Consider the following 18,671-nt stretch of genomic DNA (forward strand, 5'->3'; position numbering starts at 1 on the left):
AACTTTTTTTTTTAGCCTCAGTACTGTTGAAAAAAACTGCCAAAAACTAATTTGACGGTAGTTTTTGGCAAACCTTACCGGGACTTCGCTACGTACTTATATGTTAGCAACTCAGCTAGGCAGTAGATTCACACACAAATACTTTAGCAAGCATTTCCCATAGCAGGACAGTTTATACACAGACAGTATAAAGGATGGACGTAGCCACTCTGATTTGGCCTGTTGGTCAATAAAGTCCTGTTATGAAGCCTTGAGTAGAGCATTTCAAGCCGTTTGAAACCAGATGCAATGAGGGAAGGGCAGCTCCAACAGTGAAATAGTGTGCAATGATAAGTCCCTCACAACTCTCTGGATGGCAGTAATTTACAAAATGGGCTTAATGTTGTTATTTGTTATGGCGAATGACCATAAATCCATCAGGGGAATATTTACTGAAGTCACACAGAGCAAGGGAGCCAGGGAGTGTTTTCCCATAGACTTCTATACAACTGTAAGTTTTATTGAAAGAGGAGTTGCCCCCTGCTGGACAATTAGAAAACTGTAGGTTTAAGGCACTTCAGTAATGCTTTTCAGACCTGGAAGCTATGTCCATGTTTTATCCTGTCTATAGGTGCACCTGTGTACTGTGCTCACGGTAACAAAATGACTCGTCAATCAAAGTAAAGTCTCACAGAGAAATATATATCACAATTAATATCAGTTACCTGTTGTTGTTGTTGTTGTTTTTTTAACTTCACAGAGTTTGATGACAATAAGAAAACTGCATAACTTCAGACCTGGTCACATGATGTAAGTTTCATCAAATTAATAATAATAACCCCCCACAACCTGCTAGGGTAATGATCTAACATGGCACCAATGCAAAGTGAATTTAAGCAATTTTTTTTGCTTTATTTTAATCACATTAATTTAGGTTATTAGCCAATTTGCATATTTTATCAACATTTGAGGGAACGTAGAGCCAGAGATCGTAGAGGAAGGTTTTGTAGGTTGTTAGCCATGTTGCATCAATCACTTCTATTTAGATTATCAAAAATAAATAAATAAATAAACAAATCGGGAACATGAAATTTAAAATACATGATTTTAAATATGTATTTAAAACGTTTAAGTTAGTAAGTGGACAAACTTGATGACAATAAGGACTTCCTGATTTTATTTTGGAAAGTTCTTTAGTCAGTTAATCTGTACTGACAAATATGATGACGAAATGACAGGCGGTGTAAACAGCCCGTTACACAATTAAACTAAAAGACAGTCAAGAAGCTGTAGCTCATCAGCTAGTGGAGCATTAAGAATGTATAGTTCTTGTGGCTGTGCTCACATTACAGGCTTTGCTGCACATTTCTGATTTTTAACTCGTTCTTTTTAGACAATTTTTTAAAGTCACAAACGTAATTTTTTTCCGTTTTAATCGTGAGAGTTTGATACATTCAGCTCAGTTACAGATCAAAGTATTAGACTAAAAGTTCAGTAATGCTTTGAAAGTAGCGGTATGATTATTTCATTAAAGTCCATTAGTCGGTTTGAGGGAGCCAAGTGGAAGTCAGTAGGAGTGGCATGTGGGAGTCTCGGGTATGCATGCTCTCTGGAGTGTCACAGATAATATTCCTGTATTCATGGGCTTAAATTTGGCGAGAATGCAGAGCATACAGGATAACTAGCCCGTGCTTTATTTAGAACCTGAATGAAAGAGCCACAATGTTTTAATACAGCATCCAGTTCTCTTTAATACGTCCACTTGATGACAACAGAAAATATACAACAGGAAGTGGGATGTAACCCTCCCACACCAACGGTACCACTCTGAAGTGGTTGTATGGCCCAATATAATATAATATAATATAATATAATATAATATAATATAATAGTGCTGTCAGCGTCAATCTCAATAAAATGACATTAACGCCATAACTGCATTAATGCGGCAAATCTTCGTTAACGAGTTACTGTGGATCGCCCCGTGCGTGTGGCTGCACAGCATCAACGCGTTAGCATGGTTAGCTCGTTAATGCATTGATGTCATCCAGTTATGGCGTTAACGTCATTTTAACGAGATTAACGCTGACAGTACTAAATATGATATAATATAATAATGCAATTTCCTAAAAACACAGGCTTCCTTTAATTCTCGTGTGACCAGGTCTTCATCCTTTAAATGACAAATTAACAAAATTCTACACAATAGTGTAGAAAATGATCAGCCTCAAATGTAACATGGTTGTAATCTTGTTCGTCGTGTTAAAATGGTTTGACAAAACCAGAGACGCTCACAGTGGCAGTTTGCACACGGTTTCCACGAATCACTTCACAAATCCCACATTAGTGACTGGTGCCAAAGTTACGCTGTGTTTGCAGAGGAAACTTTTGAAAATGTTCTTCTCTGGGTCTTGAGAAACGTCTTATTTGCTTTATACATATGCAGCGTGTCATCCAGCACAGTTCAGTCTGCACGCTCGTCTGGATGTCAGAGTTACCTGTTGAACCTAAGAGTGCTGCACTGCAGTAACTTCTGCTGCGAGGACAGTCAGTGCTTCTTCACCAGAGAATGAACTCTCTGGAATCAAGAATGGGACAGACAACAACACAAAGAGATGAATTATGCACTTTGAAGATTTAGCAACTTTTGTCATTAAAATCCCATCTGTGCATTGGGTCTCTCAGAGAGACGGTGGTGTGTGTGCGTGTGTTGATAAACAGCTGCTGTTGGGCCTCTCTGCTTGGTGGTGTTTTCATTATAACCATGTTTGCTTGACACAGTCTCTCAGATTATCTTTCAGTGTTATTATTCTCCTCTGTCTCTGCTTTCCATCAAATCACAATTCACCTGTCAGATCAGAGCAGATTAGCATTTCACAAACACATTAACCGTCTCTGTGTGCAGTGAATGAGGTGACAGACAGCCGCACTGTTACCGCCAGCAATAAAAACTTCCCCATTCAGAGACATTTAGAGCATTTGGGGAGGATGCTCCCAGCAGGCAACATGCAGCGCGGAGGAGAAAACTTTAATAAAAGAAAAATATATATAAAAAGCTAGGAAACTACAAGAAAAGGTTTAATGTTGTGGTGTGCTCTGAGACTGAAAAAGAAAGGAGAAAATGAGTCCCTACTGTATAAAAATCTCTTATTTCCACAACTGCAGCATACCAACAGTACAAATGCAATATGTGCTTATTCATGTGTGAGCAAGACTGTTGACCTTAAGATGTCACTTAAAAAGGACCAAAATAATCTATTCTAGCACAGCATGGCTGGAAAGTAATCACTCAATAAAATGTATAATTGAAATGCTGACAAAAGCAGTCCATAGATGTTTGTTAGCTAAATTCCTCTGACAAAGTACAATTGTACAAGCTCGCACAGTTTTCCTTTAAAGACGTCTTCAAGGTTCCAGAAACTCCAAATTGTTATTCTCCCAAAACTTCCCGCATAATAAAAAGGCATTACAAATGAACAAATGCCAGCACTTACAGAAGTAGTCTTCCTGAGGGCCTGATTAAGGGACAGACTTTTCCACTTCCAGTTAAGCAAACAACATTCATGACCCTCATAAAAATGCACCATCAGCCAAATAACTGCAAACAACCTGATTCTCAGGAATAAAGAAATAAAGTTAAATCAACCCATAAAAAAAAACAACACACAAAATACCTGCAACCTTTGAATATGACAGAGTGACAATACCTAGAGACTGCTGTAGACATAATTTCCAACATATACATTTTTTTTAAAATATTTATAGTAGTGGAAACAAGTTTGTCAACACTTTTTAGGTCCAGCACTGTAGTCTGTTTGATTCACTATATACATAATATACAGTAAAAGACAAAACTGTTCCTTTTATACGTTCTCTATTGCGTGGAGCCGCTGCGTTGTGGCTCAGTGTGCAGTCTGAAGTGCTGAGGGATGACGGACAGTCCGGTCTGCACCCCTCCAAAAACCACCATCTCATCAGGCATTCAGGATTCTTGTTAAATGATATACTCCTTTGGGTTTTCACAGGGGACGCTCTGGGTATCAGCCTGGTTGCTAAAAGCAAAATCCTGGCTGTTTTCCTGCCGGTCCTTCGCTTGCTGGTTTCGATATGTCTCTTTTCTCTGGTAGAGTAATCTGCCCGTTATCGCCAGCCCAGTCACAACCACAAAGATCACAACAGCGATGACACCTGCAGGGCAGACATATCCAGGCATTCAGGTTTGGACAGGTCTTTTATGTTATGTAGCCCGCACTTAAACTTTATATTTGAATCAATGGAGTGGACTTAATTATACACAATAGAGTTTAAAAGCACTACAAACTACAAGCCTGGAGAACTACTTACAGAAATCACAACAAAGCTTGCTTAACAGAGATCAGAGGCTGTGTTTCAGAGTAAAAGGCGGTCAAACCAAATATTAATATCACTCTCGTATACCCTGCAAGTCCTTGTATGTTTGCACGTTTCAATAAATCCCTGCACCTATTTGAGGTGGCTCAAAACCTGCTCGCTGTGCTGTTTATTAAAGAAAATGTTAATTAAAGAAGGTACAAAATAGTTAGTGCTGAGCAGCTGCTGTTGGGTTTGTTGACACAGAGTGGATATCTCATCTCAGGGACAAAGATGTAACACAAGAAGCCCTTTAAAAGGTAAACACTAACATTTTTATTTATTTAAGTCTTACTTTTCTTATCTGACTGTAAGTATGCCAATAACAGTAACACGCTTAGCCTTTGGAAATCACTCGTCAAAAAGACATAAAGAACTGTCATCATAAGAAAGCTGGAAATAATGTGATGTCCTGCAGCTAATACCTACAGTCCTATAATTGGGTTAGACAATGAAGTGAGTAGAATCCACATTGTAATTCACTTGTAAATCTCTCACAGTGCTCACAGTCTCACAGTACATTGTCTGCCCATCACTCCTGGGTAAGTCGGCTTTCTTGCCCTGCAGTCTGGTTGTTCTAATCTAACTTCTGCACACACTGAACAGAATTTCACACATTTGTACCCAGCTGGACTCCTGTTTGACACATTTCTTCATTCAGAGAAAGTTTCATCTAATTGGAATTCAAAAACAGATATCAATTTTGCGCTTTACTACTTTGGTTTTAAAACTTTTGAAGATAACAGGGTGAAAGTTTCAGCAGAGGTTTGGTTAGTTCAGCTGCCCTTTGTACACTGAAACACCAGAATCTCTCACTTTTGTCTCGCTACAACTTTATGGGAACACTTTGGAATCAATCTTCATTTTGAATCGTTCTGCAGAGAAGCGGGGGGGATGTAATTTAGTTCAAATGTAATATTTTGCTCATCATATCACCTTTGCCAAAAACCCCTTATCGCTGAAATATTGAGTCTCACGTAGTTCAAGAAAAGTTCAACAGCAAAACGCAGCAAAACAAGGTGAAAAAGGTTCACGGTATATTGAAGTATGTTTTTAAAAAAAAACGGTACCTCCAATAAGAGCCGAGTCCGTCCTAATGGCATTGATCAAAGGTTGACCCGAACCTGCTGAACCAGACTGATCTACAGCAGAGAAAGAGAAAGGATGAGATAAAGAGGGAAAAACGAGGTAAATAGACGCAGTAAGGATGAAAAACCAAGGGCAACGTGAATTAAAAGGAGATACAGAGAGCTATAATAGAAAAGCGAGGTAAGGTAGATGAATGAGAGGCAATAAGAGGAAATGAACAGGTCAGACAAAAGAAATGGACAAGGAGGGCTATTTAGAGAAACAATAACGCTCATAAAAACAGATACAAACACTACAGCAGCAAGTTAGACGACTGTTTAAGAAATATAAAACTGGATGAAAACAAGACCGGAGGAAATGTTTGTAACTCCCCTGTGTGGGCCTAATTAATTATGTTATCAAGCACATTGTCATTTGTCGTCCCAACAAGGTGTACAAATTTAATGACACCATACTGCAGCTCACAAAAAGCAGCTCTCATCAATAAGACACACACACAAACACACACATACACACACACGCGCCTTCTAACCTGCTACTGCACAATTATTATCATGTTAAAAGGGTTGGAAATTATAAGGCGTTTAGGCCAGCGAGAGCAGCAGTTACATTTAAAATGAAAGGGCAGAGGTATCCTCTGAATGTTTTTTGGGGGGCGTGTTTAATATATTTTTCTAGAAATATTAATTGAACTCTCATCTGCAGTGAGCAAAAGTACAGCACCCTGGGTGATTCAAGGGCTCATACAGCAAGGCTGATGTTTCCAGTGCAAGAAAATTGGGCTTTCGCTTTTTATGAAACAACTTTCCAGCCATGGTGTGAGGCAAGAATTCCCTGTCGAGCCTCTATTGACCTCCCATCCCACCCTCTGAACATCACGTCCTCTCCAAACTGCAAAGCACACAGCGGGCTATATGACAGCTTGATTGGACCCAGAGAAATAACCCTGAGCTGGAATGATAAATTCTGGCTGGAGGATTTCTGTGTACCAAACAGTTTACACGACCATCCCTTAGAAATTATGTATATATATACAGTTATGGAATAGAGCAAGTCTTTTGATGTTTAAGACTCTAATAATTTGTGAGCAATTTAATTACCACAAAACAGCTTCTTCACAGATGATGCAAATGAGGCTCTTCCTTTCTTACCTGACAGGTGGTGTGTGTTCTCAGCTGCATAGGGATTGGTTGAAGCTGCAGAGCCACAGTTAGATTGGACTAATGGTCCAGTGATAATGACGGGGCTGGTGTCTGAGTGGAGAAGAGCTGCTTTCAGAGGACTCATGGTGTTAAAGTGAACCACAGACAGACAACCGGTAAAACCGAGGGACGCCAACTTGGCCAGGTCTGGATCCAGGTCATCAGATTCTGGGAATAAGAAAATATCAGACTCTTAAAATCAAAAATACCAAAAAGTCTTTTTTTTTGTGACAACCATATAATCCACTTTTGAGAGTTTTGCCCTTTTGTCGATTTTATAATGATTTGAAAGTGTAACTTTACAAATCAACCAGCAAGCCTTGTGCAAGGAGAAGGATCTCTCAGTGAACAAATGCAGACCTGGACAAAATTGTTGGTACCCTTCAGTCAATAAAAGAAAACCTCACAATGCTCACAGAAATAACTTACATCTGACAAAAGTAATAATAAATAAAAATTCTATAAATGTTAACCAATGAAAGTCAGACATTACTTTTCAACCATGCTTCAACGTAATTATTTTAAAAATAAATGCATGAAAAAGGCCTGGACAAAAATGATGGTACCCACAACTTAATATTTTGTTGCACAACCTTTTGAGGCAATCACTGCAATTAAACGATTCCTGTAACTGTCAATGAGACTTCTGCACCTCCCAGCAGGTATTTTGGCCCACTTCAAAGGAAACAGTGCTCCAGGTGTTTCCGATTTGAAGGGCGGCTTTTCCAAAGATGCTCAATAGGATTGAGGTCAGGGCTCATAAAAGGCCACTTTAAAATAGTCCAATGCTTTCCTCTTAGCCATTCTTGGGTGTTTTCGCTGTGTGTTTTGGGTCATTGTCCTGTTGCAAGACCCACGACCTGCGACTGAGACCAAGCTTTCTGACACTGGCCAGCACATTTCTCTCTAGAAGTCCTTGATAGTCTTGAGATTTCCTTGTACCCCGCACAGATTCAAGACACCCTGTGCCAGATGCCACAAAGCAGCCCCAGAACATAACAGAGCCTCCTCCATGTTTCACAGTAGGATATTGATATGCTTCATTTTTCCGTTGGTGAACATAGAGCTGATGTACCTTTGCAAAAAGTTCCATTTTTGTCTCATCTGTCCACAGGACGTTCTCCCAGAAGCTTTGTGGCTTGTCAACATGTAGTTTGGCATATTCCAGTCTGGCTGTTTTATGATTTGTTTTCAACAATGGTGTCCTCCTTGGTCGTCCCCCATGTAGTCCACTTTGGCTTAAACAACAACGGATGGTGCGATCTGACACTAACGTTCTTTGAGCATGAAGTTCACCTTGGATCTCTTTAGAAGTCTTTTTGGGCTCTTTTGTTACCATTCGGATTATCCGTCTCTTTGATTTCATCAATTTTCCTCCTGCAGCCACGTCCAGGGAGGTTGGCTACAGTCCCATGGATCTTAAATTTCTGAATGACATGTGCAACTGTAGTCACAGGAACATCTAGCTGCTTGGAGATGGTCTTATAGCCCTTACCTTTAACATGATTATCTATGATTTTCTTTCTCATCTCCTGAGACAACTCTTTGCTTTGCTTCCTCTGGTCCTTGTTGAGTGTGGCACACACCATGTCACCAAACAACACAGCGACTACCTGGAGTCCTATACATAGGCCCACTGACTGATTACAAGATTGTAGACACCAGGGATGCTAATTAGTGGACACACCTTGGATTAACGTGTCCCTTTGGTCACATTATTTTGATTCTTTTCTAGGGGTACCATCATTTTTGTCCAGGCCTGTTCCATGCATTTATTTTTTAAATAATTCAGTTGAAGCACGGTTGAAAAACAATGTCTGACTTTCATTGGTTAACATTCATCGAATTTTTATTTATTAAGACTTTTGTCAGATGAAAGTTATTTCTGTGAGCATTGTGAGTTTTTCTTTTATTGACTGAAGGGTACCAACAATTTTGTCCACGTCTGTAACTCATTGCTTCGAGTATTTGAGACGTGCATGTCTTTGCTTTTTTTGGAAAGAGTTTAGTGAGAAGCTTTGTATCACTAAGAAATGTGTATCTATTGTCAGCCGTAAGTTAGCTTCACCTTGTAAGTTTAATCTATAGTTTTACAATTTACTGGCATGCCACAGCGGCCAGACCTTGCTGTTTTGTCTTATTATCAGACTGAACTTGTTAACTAACGCAGGGGACATGGGAGACAAAAAAATTAAGACGGACTTTTGCGAGATCTCGCAAAAGTCCGTCTTAATTTTTTTGTAAACCGAGCAGATAGCTGACGTTTACACAACTACATTCACGCCTCAAAATATCTTAAAAATGTATTTTGTGACCCAGAAAGAGTAATATTACAACTAAGTAGCTGCCGCCATTGTTGGAATTCAACTTTTGCGAGATCTCGCAGAAATTTTGCGAGATCTCGCAAAAGTCCGTCTTAATTTTTTTTCTCCCATGTCCCCTGCGGGGCTCCGTAGTTAACTTGGTTTTAGGACTAACTTTAAATGTAAATTTAAAATGTAAACGAAATGCTTTACATTAAAAGAAGCCATGTGTGTCATCATTTCAACAACAGCTTTAAAAATATAAACCTTATGGTTTCCATAGGACAGTTTAGTTAATCACTTCAGATAACTGAACTTTTAACCTTTCAGAAGCTTGCTCTGTCAACCAATAGGGTGACCTGACACGACAAAAAGCACGACAAACACTGACAGGTTCATTGATCCTGCTTCACATTCCCACGTTATCAGAGTGGGACAATAGTGGCAGCTCATTGACAGTAATAAGGACACACACAACCTCACACACACTGTCAATACAACACAAACCGTTCAGCTGGTCAGCTTTAAAGTCTGCATCCATCACTCCGTTTGACACGTGCACTCTCCAGCTCTTTCTGTTCATTTTATTGACTTCAAACTCTCCATCATTCACCTCTGCTCCTTCACAGCAGTGTAAACAGCAGCTGTGAAAGCCCACACTACTGCTGGAAACAGCTGCATCACTATCTGTTCAGATGACTGAGAGGTGACTGTGGTTTAAGCAGCACACATCTGCATGCTGATGAGAGCAGCAGGAGACACTGGCGCAGCCTGTAAGCTCCTCTCGGCTGATACACTACAGCCACTCTCTCTATCCCCACTTTGTTTCTGTGTATTCCTTCCGGGTCCATTAGTTAGGCTGATGGATGACAGGGTTCGAGGGGAGTGACAGAAAATCCACTTTCCTGCTGCTTTTCAGATCCTGATCTGACTCCCAGCCTCTGCTGGTTACACAGAGGGGAGGACCGGTCACATGCTGACATGACAGGGTTAAAACCCACAGTGGAACACTGAGCAGATTTACTGCATAAAGAAAAGGATCCTGAGGGGATTTGTATTAGTTGTGTAATAAGACAGCATGAATGCACGGCTTCTATTACATGGGGATTTCCATTATTTCGTTAATTGTTGTTCTTTTAAACTGTTAAAGATTTTGCCACAGTTTTTCAGTTCTTACATGGTGCAAAATTCTACATTATCTTATGTTCATTACATAGCACGTCCTGATGGATGCCCCGGATGAAAGGCATTTCATTCGGCTGACTCATGTTTCACTATTAATTGCAGAGTGTTACGTTTTAAACCACCAGTGCGCTGCTGTGACTCCGAGTCTTATCAGAAAGCTGTGACCACAGCCTGCAGCCTCTCAGCACCTCGTGTTATTAACAGCTTATATCTCAGCCTGTCTTTGATGGTACTGCTCAGGAAGAGCATGAATAAGTCATGACAGAGCCCATTTCTCCCTCACCCCAGCACCGTTACAGGTCCCAGTTCAAGAGTATGCATTGGAGATCAATGAAGATGTGGTTTACATCTCCCAGAGAGTGAGTACTTTTCCCCAGGTGTAAAATCTGCACTTGTGCATTAAAGCAAACACAGTTCTGGTTTAACCTCACCCACCAATCACGGTAAACCCTCGACGGAACCCCATTTGCCAGAATAAGTATCTATTTTTGTATGATAGAAAGGTAAAAAAGGAAAACATTTGTATTTATTTTAGTTGTTATGTAATTTTTAAATATCTACATGTCTAAATTGCACATACTGCGATAATAACATGCATTTTACTATAAGTGAAGTGGTTATACCATCTATGAAGATTTATGCTGTTTACAGATTATACTGTGTTGACCGAACCATATGTTTTAAGGTTGCTTTATGCATACACTGCATTATACAGAGAAATGTTCTGAATATTTATCCTAGCCCCATTAATAGAAATGGGATGGAAAAAATAATGGAAATGTAATGCAATTCAGATTAATGGCTAAAAAAACACTAAAACTGAATCCCATATTCTCCATTAACTTAATATTTATGAATCCTTCTCACCAGCACATCCTTATACTGGGACCAAACAGATCATATCCATAATTAAAATGCAATAAGTACCAATTTGTGAATAATAACAAAAAGATTGTTTAGCAGTGATTTGCATAAATGCACCATCGTTGTGTTTTGTTTCATTTGCATAGTATTTGATAGAAATATAAATATCCTTTATTGTCCCTCACTAGGGAAATTCACCTGTTCCAACAGCAATGTGAGAGAGAAATGGAGCAAGAAAATTCACACAACAGTAAAGAATAAAAATACAAGAAATAAGAGTCTGTACAGGGCAAATTCACAACACAAGAAAGTTAGGGTTTCAATAAAATAAGGGTCACTAATTGAAAAATCTGTAATCCCGGATACGTTACTGCAAAAGGCATGACGTTCAACCTCCCCAGCTGTTATTTGCTGAGGGAATTTGTCAACCTCCTACAACAACACCTGCATCATCTTAGACTGAGAGTTTGATTTTCTGTGTTTCCTATTTACTGAGCCGAAGTTGTTCTTCATGTTTTCACTATGAACTGGCGATGGGGATGAGTTCTTACGTTTATTCGTTTTTACAAACTACTGCATCTCAAAAAAGTAATATAGACTTTTTTAAAAATATAATTTAATTGAATTAGTAAACCCCCCCACTATGAATGTCTCTTTGTGCTCAGTTGAACAGTCAACTTTCAAAGACGTTGGCCCTCACGCAATGTTTACGCAAAGTTTCATGGAGACTGATCGAGTTGTCTCGAGTTGAGAGTGAAGCTTCTTAAAGCTCAAGTTGTCTGTTTGAACTAGCGTCCAAGCTTCCATTAATTACAGAAACAATATTATATTATATTAGTCATCATATTTCAGGGTTAAAACACATACGCAATGGTGTTTCCTTTAGCTTGTTGTAATAACAAATTTTCCCACAATTGATGAGCATTAAAATTAAACATATTTCAATTCAAATTGATTTTATTGAAAAGCGCCAAGTTACAAGAGCTTACATTGTAAAGACACTAAAGTAATACATGGAAACCCCAATAATTAAACAATGTTTAATCAACAATATTGTATCGTTAGCTTTATTTTTTCTAAAATCTTGTTTCTATTTTTATTTAAGTTAACTGAAATGTTTTTTATACCTACTTTTTAGTTTTAGCTACCTATAATTGCCTGTGTTTTATAGAGAAAATGGACAATGCTATGAAACACTTGCCATTTTCAGGACATCATACATTAAAGTTGATATCATTTTTGCTTTTTTTGGCTTCTGAACTATGGCATCTTTTTTAAACGAAAGATACTAGAAATGTCTGAACATCAGTTCCTGCAGCAGCTATACACAAAGTTCAGGGTTAAAGTCATGATTAAAGACATTTTTCCATTTTGCCTCAGTCTTTTTTTTTCCAGATAATCTGAATAATCAGGCTTGCTGAGAACAGCTAAAGCTACGTTTATTTCTTTGAGTTTCCCAAAGCTGAGTGTGAAATGAGGCCAAACACCCCAGAGCTGTTATTCAAATGAGTGCGAGTCTGAGTGTTCTTTAAGTAAAAAGGCTTATTCTCTATTTTTACAGGCTCCTCACTTACTGTGCACTCTGCCCAACACCAGCGACTTCACAGCGTTGAATTCCCCATCAGATGTCAGATTGAAGTCTTCTCTGGCATTTTCATCAATCTGAAGGAAGAGAGCTATTTCCATTATTTAAATAGGAAAGTTTTGTTTTAATTTCGGCAACTTTGAGCGGTAGGTGTGGTACGGGAAAAACATCTTACAGAGTTCTCGGAAACAGAAATGGTATTACGAGGTACACGTGCTTCAAATTTGCTTCAAATTTGTTTAAAATGGATGTAAAACTATCACCTTATGACTCCTATACTGTATGCTGCTAAAGATACAACAATTCAGTATGACGGAAAGTGATAAGATGAAATGTGCCTCATAGTTTACTGGAGACTCACAACACAGTGAATCAGGAGGCTACACCCACGCAAGACAAGGTCACCTTGTAATTTATCTCACAGTTGATAATTATATAGGCATTCTGGCTGCTGCCTCCTGGTTAGATAGAATTTACCTCATTCATCATCTGAGGCTCTTGTTAACAAGATAGGAGATTCAGGAGATCCAGATACGATGAAGATGCTTCATATTTCATCTGTGCCTTATTTAATGGGCAGTTTGTCCGCGCTGTCCTGCTATAGCTGCATCCAACTACTGTGGGTGGAAGTAAACTAAATTGCTGACTAAGGCTTAAAACAAAGAGGGATTTTTTTACAATACTGTAGTGCGGTCCACACCAGAACTGCTTGCATGTGTGTGTGTGTGTGTGTGTGTGTGTGTGTGTGTGTGTGTGTGTGTGTGTGTTATTGCCCTTGAGATAAGCTCCTCATTGGCAAAGACATGGAACAAAAAAAGTTTATCTTAAGTAGCTTTGCACCTCATCTTCTTTATCTGCGTGTACAAAAGCACATCATCGACATAAAAGGTTTTACGACACAGTGATGCATGACTTTGCATTATTTATGGAATAATTTTAGCAAGTGGCTCAAGCACCATTACATTACTGGTAACGGTACTGGTTACTGGATAATCACAATTAGGATATTGTATTTGATGCAACATAATAACAACGTAGCAACATCATAACATCATAACCTGTTGCGTCAGGCTAAATTCTGGAAGTGTCAGAAGAATCACTACACCTATCTCACAATGAGACTGCTGTGACTGTTACGAGCCACACCTGCTAATCATTCTGGAAATACAAAATAAAGTGATTCTCAGTGTGTGGTTCAAACATGCAAACTAAATGTTTCCAGCAAAGAAGAAACTCTTGTCAAGTTGTGGCAGCAGAAGCTTGTTTGTATGATGTGTTTTCTGGTGTGATAATGACAGTGCAAAGGAGCAAGTAATATGGAGAGAGACACCCTCGGGATTGCTGCCGTGCACTGAAATTCTATAGCATATATCACCTTTACAACAGTCGGCAAACAGTGAATAAAACATGATGCTGTGTACCAAAGCTTATGAGATCCACAATAATGAAACATCAGTCTGTAGACTTTTTAAGGGTTATGAAGCGAAGGTGGCAGGGATGTGGCCAAAGGTTTCTAATGGAATGTGTTGTTGTTGTCACTCACATTAACTCTGCAAACAGGATCATTTGTGTTCTGCTAATCTGTCTTTTGTTCCTCCGATGTAAGAAAACAACAACCTTGCAAATTTGCATTAAACGCTGGACTTTTTTTTTTTTTTTACATAAAACAATACCGACGCCTTTGTGCGAGCTGGATGTCTTTGTACTTTGCCAATTTGCAAACTTGCAGTAATTTCATGAGCTGATGAGGTGTTTTTACCTGCACAGACACAGAGTCTGTCAGCCTCCTGATGGTAACGGTGTGAAGCTGTCCATTGGCCACGTTCCTCACGCTGCTCCTTAACACTTCAGCATCTCTGCTGCTGTCCAGCTTGTATCTCACCTCCAGCTTATCTTCATACACAACAGACACACACACATACTCATCAAATAATAGTGTTACAACTCAGATATATGAAAGAAGTAACATTTCTACACTTTCACAGAAGAAGGATTTGAGATCATCAGCATTAAGTTTTGTCTTTTCCTGAAAATTAGGCTTTGCTACGTTGTATAATCTTCACCAACAGGGCAAACATACATTTAATCCTTCATATATGGATCTGAATGTTTTGAAGAAGTTGTTGTTCTATTAATTGAGATTTGCATATAAAAAGGATAAGCGCTAATTACCCATCTATAACAGAGCTAATCCAATTAATTCCCCTAATAGTCAAGCATATTAATTGGAGATTTATCAAAAGAGTGAAGTTTCTTTCTCACATCTGCAATATTTCCATAAATCAAAGTGAATAAATCATATCACAAGGTTAAAATTACAATTCAATATCTTCTTTTTGAGGTGCTGAGGAGAAGGGGGAAACATTAAAGACCTCCACCTACCAGCTACTGCTCTAATAACAATAAATGTATTCTTTAAAAAAGGAAAAAGGGCCCTAAGTGAAGCAGTAGTGCTCGGGCTGAGGGGGTTTAACTGCAGTCAAGGATAAAAAGAAATGAGCCATCTTAGGGCAAACAAGAGAAAGCTCTCAGGGATTTAATTGGACGCTTCATTTTAAGAGCATTTACCTGACGACTCCACGGTCAGCAGCAAATCTTAATGCCCTGCTGTCCATCAGCTTTCTCTGAATCATTAACACCAGAAAAAATCCATTTACAACTAATCTAGCAGCAAAGTGCCAATTTTATTAGATTCCTGGATGCTGAAAATGTAATTTTCAACTCAAAGTGCCTCGTACCACGTTTAAAAGTCAAACTCACAACACAATTATTTCACACAGAAGCTAAGAAAACACTTCAGCATGTTTCTGGCTCTTTTATTCAGAAGTGCGCTGACCTGCCTCCTATTATCGGCCGACCTAATCCTTATTCCTGCAGTGTCACTCTTTGGGTCTCAGAGATAAGTTCAGAAAACGCTTTATTCTTAACTTGAGACAAAACCTAATAGCTGGCAAAGCTGGCTGTATAGAAAATGCTAAAGGCTGACGAGGCAAATCCAGAGAGAGGAGTGATCTGACAGATTTTGATGATGGAGAGCAGGAAACGAGGTCAAAATCAGGAAAAGTTGTTAGGAATGAATAGGAGAGAACAGGAGGGAATAAAAGGAGAGGAGAAGAGAAACGAGAGGAGCATCCGGGAGGAGAAGCAAATTTAAAAAATATAACTAGACAAAGTTTAGGGAGAAAAATGAGGGCTGGCATTAAAAGTTTCTGAGGCTTCAAAACTTTAAAGTTGGGAAAACTAAAAGTGGAGTTAGCGGGGTAAGACTGAGAAGAACAGTGTACAAGGAGGATCAAGACACCTCTCAATTAACTTAAGGAGGAGGATAAGGAAAGAAAGGAGATGAGATCATTAAAAGGAAAAGAAGAAAAGACAAACAAGCGTAGGAGGTCTGTGCTCCTCTTACCATGCTTGTTGATGAGCACAGCCAGGTATTCTCTGTAGTAGGAGCTGACGTAGAGCAGCAGAGCTGGACTCTGGTTTGTCCTGAAGCTCAAAGAGATGTTCTCTGCTCTCAGTGTCATCTCAGAGTAGATGGAGGACGGCAGAGCGCTGCTGTTCCTGCTCAGCTCATAGGGCTCCTTGAAGGTGTAGCTGACTGATGTTCCAGGCTTGAAGCTGGCTGACACCTCTGGCAGACAGGACAAAAATAAATAGGCGAGGATTTAGAGTGCTGTTCAAATTAAACATTAAAAGAGTTAAAGAGGTTATAGAATAGTGCAACAACATCTTATTGCTGTCATACATACATGAAATATATGACTTTATAATTAAAAAAAAAAAAAGTCAACTGACACAAAATTTTAAACTCACATTGCATATTTTATCATCATTCTGAGGCAGCGGTCCCCAACCCCCGAGACACGGAGCAGTACCGGTCTGTAATTCGTTCAGTACTGGGCCGCGAGAGTTGAGGCTCGGGTGTGAAATGTATGGTTTTCACATTATATTTTTATTGTTTTTATCATTAACTCGGTTTCCCTGGGTCTTTTCACGTGTGTTATGAATAAATCTTCTGTTTTTTTGGTACTGGTACTGGTTTTATTTGGTTGTATTTATCCGCGACACCTTAAAGGCTGGTCCGTGAAAATATTGTCGGACATAAACCAGTCCGTGGCGCAAGAAAGGTTGGTGACCGCTGTTCTGAGGTATCAAAGGTCACTGGAGCTCAAACGTAAACTTTTTACTCCTGCGCAACGAGATCAGCCTTTGGAATGAGCCCAGATGACACCCAGCTCTACCTATCCTCCAAAACCACAGCTACTCTCCCACCCACATCCATTTCTGACTGTTTAAGTGAAATCAAGTCTGGTTTTCTCACAACTTTCTTAAACTTAATGGCAATAAAACAGAATTCATTTTAATAGGCACCAGATCAAAACTAAATACAGTTCCAACCAGTCTTTTGTTATCCATTGATAACTCTGTTGTCACACCCTCCCCTCAGGTTAAGAGTCTTGGTGTCATTCTCGATAGCACTGTGTCCTTCACAGCACATATAAATATTATCACTCGGTCTTCCTACTTTCATCTCCGTAATATTAACCGTCTTCGTCCCTCACTCACTTCACACAGTACCGCCATACTTGTCAATGCTCTTGTCACATCTCGTCTGGATTACTGTAATTCTCTTCTCTATGGTTTACCTCATAAATCCCTCCATAAACTGCAGTTGGTTCAAAATACAGCTGCTCGTATTATTTCCAGAACTAGATCCACTGAACATATAACACCTGTTCTTAAACAGCTCCATTGGCTCCCAATTCACCTCCGTGTCAATTTCAAGATCCTGCTTCTCACTTTCAAAGCGCTTCATAACCTTGCTCCTCCATATCTATCCGATCTTCTCCATACATACTCGCCCCTTCGTACACTCCGCTCTTCTTCACCTTCCCTTCTGTCAGTTCCACCTGCTCGCCTGACTACCATTGGACTCAGAGCCTTTAATTGTTCTGCCCCGAGACTTTGGATGCACTTCCACTTGCTCTACGGACCACACACTGTCTCACCACTTTTAAATCACTACTCAAAACCCATCTGTTTAGAATTGCATACACCTGATCTGTCTTAGGCCATTTTTACCTTGCTCATTTTTTATATTTGCTTTTATACTTTTATGACTGTTTATGTCTAAATTCTATCTACCATGTTTGCTATATATACATTTTTCTTATGTTTTTCATGGTATGTTTACGTGTTACTGTAAGGTGACCTTGAGGGTCTGAAAGGCGCCTATAAATAAAATGTATTATTATTATTATTATTATTATTATTATTATCATCATCATCATCAACCTACAGTATCTATCTATTCATTTTCTTTCTCTTACCCGGGTCCAGCTCGCAACGGTAGGGGTTTGAGCAGCGATGCCCAGGGTGTCCTCCTAGCTGGACATGCCTGAACACCTCACTTATGACATCACAGCTAAATGCCCAAACCACCTCAACTAGCTTCTTTCACTGTGAAGGAGTAGTGGCTTTATTTAACTCCCTCTTAAATTAAACAGCTCTAAGGGATGACGTTTGCTTCTGCTGCTTGCATCCACAATATCATCCTTTCAGTCACTACTCATAGCTTGCGGCTATAGGTAAGCGTAGATTAACTGGTAAACTGACAGCTTTGCTTTCACTCTCAGCTGTACCTTTACCACAAGAGAGTCGTACATTGTCCACATCACTGCAGACATGTGTGAGTCTGCAGAGCGAGTGAGGTGTGTTGCCTCTGTGTGACAGAGTGAAGCTCAAGTACCCAGCCTGAACTAGCTGGATATTTGAAACCCACCTTATTTGTTTTACCAGTTTACCGACGTCTCCAGAATTTCAGTTATCAAAAATATCATTAATAATCTTCTGCTTTTCAGCTGATTGCTAGAGCATTGGCAATAATTTGAAAACTTCACACCCTAAGTTTTCAGCCTACATGAAAAAGATTCTAGTTTGAAAAGTGTTAGCTCTGCTTTCAATAATGTAAGAGTAAACAAATTATTTCTGGGGCACAGAACAATAAATATATACAAAATTATCCCCACAGTGTTTTCCAACTTTAATTAACTTCAAATGAGGGCTGTGGTGTAG

General features: G+C 39.3%; 1 protein-coding gene across 2 annotated transcripts in view; it reads right to left on the reverse strand.

Annotated features, from left to right (window-relative positions):
- Nucleotides 1–19: 19 nt before the first annotated feature.
- LOC146497272 (contactin-associated protein-like 4) overlaps nucleotides 20–18,671 on the reverse strand; it is a 158,914-nt gene continuing 140,262 nt past the window's right edge. Inside the window, exons 19-24 of one of the 2 annotated variants that reach the window (XM_085141740.1) lie at nucleotides 16,003–16,227; nucleotides 14,356–14,489; nucleotides 12,586–12,673; nucleotides 6,609–6,827; nucleotides 5,439–5,510; nucleotides 20–4,167 (exon numbers count right to left, since the gene is read on the reverse strand). In XM_085141740.1, the coding sequence (XP_084997866.1) occupies nucleotides 3,974–4,167; nucleotides 5,439–5,510; nucleotides 6,609–6,827; nucleotides 12,586–12,673; nucleotides 14,356–14,489; nucleotides 16,003–16,227 (932 nt within the window). In that variant the 3' untranslated portion in view covers nucleotides 20–3,973. The other variant, XM_085141741.1, reaches the window with a different exon arrangement.

This window comes from Neolamprologus multifasciatus, chromosome 18 (assembly GCF_963576455.1).
Source record: "Neolamprologus multifasciatus chromosome 18, fNeoMul1.2, whole genome shotgun sequence".
Taxonomy (NCBI): Eukaryota; Metazoa; Chordata; class Actinopteri; order Cichliformes; family Cichlidae; genus Neolamprologus; species Neolamprologus multifasciatus.